Source organism: Erpetoichthys calabaricus, chromosome 15 (assembly GCF_900747795.2).
Source record: "Erpetoichthys calabaricus chromosome 15, fErpCal1.3, whole genome shotgun sequence".
Taxonomy (NCBI): domain Eukaryota; kingdom Metazoa; phylum Chordata; class Cladistia; order Polypteriformes; family Polypteridae; genus Erpetoichthys; species Erpetoichthys calabaricus.
This window is the reverse complement of record NC_041408.2, coordinates 29,440,243-29,446,242: the sequence shown is the minus strand read 5'-3', so window position 1 is coordinate 29,446,242 and position 6,000 is coordinate 29,440,243. Positions and strand designations below refer to the sequence as shown.

The window sequence follows — 6,000 nt, the reverse complement described above, 5'->3', positions numbered from 1 at the left end:
CAGAAATTTTTCTGTAACCTTCCCCAGATTTGTGCCTCGAGACAATCCTGTCTCGGAGGTCTACAGACAATTCCTTTGACTTCATGCTTGGTTTGTGCTCTGACATGAACTGTCAACTGCGGGACCTTATATAGACAGGTGTGTGCCTTTCCAAATCATGTCCAGTCAACTGAATTTACCACAAGGTGGACTCCAATTAACCTGCAGAAATATCTCAAGGATGATCAGGGGAAACAGGATGCACCTGAGCTCAATTTTGAGCTTCATGCAAAGGCTGTGAATACTTATGTACATGTGCTTTCTCATTTTTTTATTTTTTAATAAATTTGCAAAAATCTCAAGTAAACGTTTTTCATGTTGTCATTATGGGGTGTTGTGTGTAGAATTCTGAGGGAAAAAAAAATGAATTTTAGTCATTTTGGAATAAGGCTGTAACATAACAAAATGTGGAAAAAGTGATGCGCTGTGAATACTTTCCGGATGCACTGTATGTGAGCTTGCAGAGACGCAGATTGCTACTTTCGCGCTCTTCATGCTTAAAACCTTCCGCAGAATTTCAGCGTACATACTGTAGTCTCATAAAACACCTTCCTGACTTCCTCTGTTAATGCAAATTTTTGACACACTGTGTAAATTAGATTTTAGTACCCAAGTGAACAAAATGCTTTTTTCTTGTTATATTGTTTATTGAATGAATACAATTACCCAAAACAAACCCGACAGTGTGGAATAGTAATTGCCCCCATAACATATAACAAATGGTTGCACCACCTTTAGCTGTGACGACTGCAGCCAAAGACTTCCTAATGTTCAGTGTTTCATTGGGATGCAAGTGTTGTATTTCATATAGAATGTGAGCTGCAAAGTAAGCAGGCATATCACAGAACACAAATGAAATGTGACCACAGAGCACCTGGTCACAAACCAAAACACCAGGCCCCTTGCTCACAAGTCTGTGAACAAAGTGTTTAGATGCATGTGAACCCTTTAAGATGGCGGCCACCAAAGGGACAAGCCTTGATCAGATCTGACAACATTTTTCACTTGTAGGGTGATCAACATTTCAGCAGCACAATGACATTTTATTTTTGGAAAAAATCCTATACTTTGAATTATACTTTTTTTTTTAGATTTATATTTTTATATTATACTATTTTATACTAAATTTAGTATTGTCAGAAGCACTTTGGTACATAGTTTTGTTTCTCAAACAAAGTAAACATATTAATAAAATTTATACTAATAAAACTAAATGTTCCCGAACACCTGGTGCTTGCATTTTTTCCAGACTGATAGAATATTGTGATTTACAATTGACAATCTAATACTTTGGACAACCGGAAATATTTAAATTCTAATGGATTCATGTAGCTAACTGTACTATAATATATCCAGATGGTTACCTTTATTTTCTTTACATGTTAACATTTTATAAAGCAGGAAGGAAACATTTCTCTCTTTGGCATGTTGGATAATTTGTTAGCAATTTGTAAATTCTTCTCAGTGACTACTTCTTAACTTTGTGTCCCCCACAGCTTAACACCACAACAAGGGCAGTTGCCATATGTATTAAAAGTTAATGTCATATTGCGCAGACCTACTTACAACTTCCTGCTCTGGGATCCTGTATACAGTATGTGGCTCTTCAAATTTCATGACAGGCTGATGAACTCCTTGTGACAAATTCTGCAGGATCTCAAATATCCAGTGCAAGGCTAGCAAAAATAAAACCTTGTTAACAGTTCAGACATCCATCCATTATCCAACCCGCTATATGGAGCCAAACCCAGCCAACACAGGGCGCCAGGCAGGAAACAAAGGGCGCGCGCGCGCACACACACGCGCACACACACCACAGTCCACACACACCAAGCACACACTAGGGACAATTTAGAATTGCCCAATGCACCCTAACCTGCATGTCCTTTGGACTGTGGGGGGAAACCGGTGCACCTGGAGGAAACCCACGCAGACACCGGGAGGAACATGCAAACTCCACGCAGGGAGGACCCGGTAAGTGAACCCGGGTCCTCCTAACTGCGAGGCAGCAGCGCTACCCAATGCACCCACCGTGCTGCCCACAGTTCAGACATTTAAGACAATTTTGTGACATTTACTGTCACATGTCCCTTCTCAATATTTAACATGTTGCAATGATAAGGGTATAGCAAACTTACCTGAAATTTATATTGAGGTTTGCTATCATGATGCCAATGATTGTAGCACTTTCAAAAGGATGCCAAAATATTTTCACTATCAGAGAAGACATGCTTAGCATTTTCTGTTGTTCAGATTCACACAAAAAAAAAAACAAACAAAAAAATGCAGGAATAAATTTTGTAACACTGTGTAGTCATCCTCCTTATAAGAAAACACTTTATTATCAACAATTATCATGTTAAAAAGATCAGAATAAAATATCATTTGGGCTCCTCATAACCATACAGACCAGTGTTGACATTTAAGATCGAAGGGGAGGATACTGAAGGTGAAATAGGACCAGAATAAAGCAGTAAGTGTTCAACAGATTAGTGGAATTTTGCCAGGCGAGATCCAAGGCCTCACTTTTTAAACATAAAATCAGCAGTTCAGCTGTTTTCTCAATGTGTTAATTATAGCAATATTATCTTGAAAAGGGGTAAATAGCAACCATTATGTTTTAAAATTAATATACACATCCACTACCCTCTCCAGGAACATCAAATAAACAGAGCATAGTGGGTGCACCTTAAATACTGGAGAAATACAGAAGTTAAATATCAAGTACTGTGAACAACAATGCAAAGTGAACAAATAGAACTGAGCAACAAACATAATGAAAAAATTGTGGTTTTTTGGTTTTTTTTTTTTTTGCTTCTTTTTGGTTTAAGATGAACATTTATTTGAAAAAGCCTCAACTGCCTACTTGCAGACAGCTGGAGCATCTCGACAAAAACTTGACAAAATTTTAAGAACATCAAGAAAGATGTGATCAAAACCTCCTGCGCTGTATAACATTGAAAAGCTGAAATACATTCTGGAAAATACAAACTAACAGAAATCACTTAGTCTTCAGCTCCATATAATAAATAACAGCCGGAATGTCTGATAAACAGGTGCAGGATGATTATAAGCAGCACTGTTAGCACACCCACACACACCCACACACTCTTACTTCTTCATTTCGCAGTAGAAAAGATTACAAATGAATACAATAAAGAAGTAATATACTGCCAGCTCAACTGTCTTTGGTTCATTACATTCTTTAAACTTCTTTAAACTTTAATATTCAATAGTATTCAAAATTCAGTGCACTTCTCAAAATAGTATTATAATGGATACATAGAAAAAAGTCTAAAAATTTACATTCACCAAGGAAGGTGGAGAGCAACAATTTAAAAAAAAAAAAAAATTCCAATAAATAACATAAAACAAAATACAAAATTCTTTGTTTCAAGGACTAGCAACATATTTTCAAAATGAAAGACAAGACTAATAACTGTCATTATTCATTTTGCAGTCATTCATTACTGTAAATATTAGGGAGCAAGTACACATAAAGAAATGAAAGCTGTGAATCACAAGAACAGAAAATGTAAATGGACGATGACACACATGGAAGAAAGAACTGTAAAGTTTCATCTGTACATGAGAAGAAAAAAAAAGGCACGTCAGCATAACGGAAGATGGTCTTAAGGACAGGAGCATTTTTCACAGGCACTTTCAGACTACTGTATATTCCAACTTTACACTTCAGTATGAAATAAAGGATATTTACTGAAGTACAGCTGACACACAGAACATTTCATTTGATTGTTGATTTGCAGTCAGTGCGTTTCTCTTTGGATTGTTGAGAGATATCTAGAGGAATACTGTTACGCTTCTATTACCATTCAGCTTACCTTCACTACCAGATCAGTGCAGCATCTAAAAAATGAGGCACTTAATACTGCAGAGTCAAAAACTGCAGAATGACAAAAGTTATAAACACAAAGAGCCTGACAGTAGCTCAAGCTGTCCATAAAAAGTGTTAACCCGAAGTCTATGCTGTACGATTAGAGACCATACATGCTTATTATTTATATTATATATACACCTCTTGCTGCAAAGCATACAGAAATTAAAACCCAATGCTAAATTTATTGCTAAATATCAAATCTTTGTAAGTGAAACGTTTCAGTCAGCAATACATCTTTGTCAGATTTATTTTTAATTTACAAAAGGACTGGAATTGGTGAATCTTCTACACTGCACTAAAAATCTAAGCAGAATTAAATAATATATTTTGCAAGGTGTTGGCTAATATGGAGGAGTGAAATACTGATGACTGATTGCATTATTGTTATATTTTTGCTGTGAAATGGGTACAGAAAGCTCAAATACTACACCCTCGCTAGTAAGATGCCTCCTCAGCTATGACTGAAAGAAATAGCAAGTTAATATATTTCTGAGGTTTTAATTAAAACATGTTAGCATGTTACTTACAAAAAATATTCTGAAATACAGAGAAAATAATTCAATCATATTTCACATTAAGGCTCAATGAACACTTATCTCCACCTTTTACCCCGATATAATTAACTTAAGACACACAGACACACACACACACCAAAATTTCAAAGGCAACTTATCAAGAAGAGTACATTTTGCCACCAACACTGAATCTGGCTACTGACGTGGCTCCAGGCCAAAGTGCAGAATACAGTTGTCATCCTTACATGGACTACAGGGTGACCATGCCTTGAGACCGATTAAAGAGGTTAATGCTTCAAGTTTGCACAGTCTCAAAGGTTTTGTCCTTACTGGCAATTTACTTCTGAATCTTTCAGCCATGACCAAATCTGAATCATCTCCTGAGGCGTTCGGCTATGCACAAGTATGAGGCTTCTGTAAGCACAAGGATTGCTTCTGTATTTCTCTTCAATGTCAAAGGTTCGGAATCCTTTGTGCTTTTCGGGAGTGAGGCCCAGCTTTTTCAGGCACATTCCTGTATAGACATCATCGATAGGAAAAAGTAATACTTGATGAGAAATATTGTAGAGTCGCAAAGCCAAGTCCTCCAGAATACAAAAACCCTCCACCACCTGCATAAGACGGGTAGGATCCCACAAACATGCTCTCAGGAATAAAATACTTCAGTTTTTTATTGCGGTGTGGCCCTGCATTTGTGATAACATCCCCGACAAACAGATCTTTGGCTTTTGGCTTCTGTAAAACCTTCAAGTACTCCACAATCCTGTGAGTGTTCACAAAAACATCATCATCACCTTTAAAGATGAACTGCGCATTGGACAGTACTGATAAAACCACTCCAGGAACAGCACCTCTTTAATTGTAAGATTGAAAAACGAATCTCTATAGTCCCAAAGCAAAATGTCATTGTACATTTTGCTCTCATGCTCCAGCATTTCACTGAGGTTTGGAAAGAAATCGACAGCTGTTGCATTCCCTAGCAAAAAGACAGTAACTACCCGTGTAGTTGCCTATTTTTTGAGTCTTCCCCCAAGACTCTCGTATTGCTTGTCTTCTGTCAAAGTGTGGAGAAAGGGATTTAATGGCCAGCAAAAGAAAGGGACTGTTTTTGCATTTTGTAGGCTGATTGACAACCAGGGAGTAAGTCCTACATTTCATGTAGAGGAGAAAGTCTTTGAATCGATTAGGCAGAAAGTTATAATCCTTCACTTGAGTTTTTCACATGAAGGTCAGGCTCACAAGAATTCAAACTCGAAAGGCTTATGTTAGCATTTTTAATTTCCTCCAAGATAGTGCTGTTCAGTGTGCCTAGGATGGGATTATATAAATAATCCATTATTTCTTGCTGTCTGTTCCAATAAGCTTCACTTGGAACCTGTTTCTTCCAAAATCGTTTTTCTGTCACGATCACTGTATTATGGGAATTTTTGCCATGGCCACCATTACTGCGGGAAACTTCCACCATGATGTAAATGAATAAATTCACCATCATCATGATTCCCACGATTTTCACTTTCCTCCTTGCCAGAACTCATTTCCTGCACCTGT

At 37.3% G+C, this 6,000-nt stretch overlaps 1 protein-coding gene across 1 annotated transcript in view; it reads right to left on the bottom strand.

The window, feature by feature from the left end:
• Positions 1–2,358: 2,358 nt before the first annotated feature.
• Positions 2,359–6,000, bottom strand: part of LOC114666263 (N-acetyllactosaminide beta-1,3-N-acetylglucosaminyltransferase 2-like) — an 88,518-nt gene continuing 84,876 nt past the window's right edge. Inside the window, 5 exon segments of the mRNA XM_028821039.2 lie at positions 2,359–5,036; positions 5,038–5,267; positions 5,270–5,450; positions 5,452–5,670; positions 5,672–5,996. Coding sequence (XP_028676872.2) covers positions 4,779–5,036; positions 5,038–5,267; positions 5,270–5,450; positions 5,452–5,670; positions 5,672–5,947 — 1,164 coding nt within the window. The 5' untranslated portion in view covers positions 5,948–5,996 and the 3' untranslated portion in view covers positions 2,359–4,778.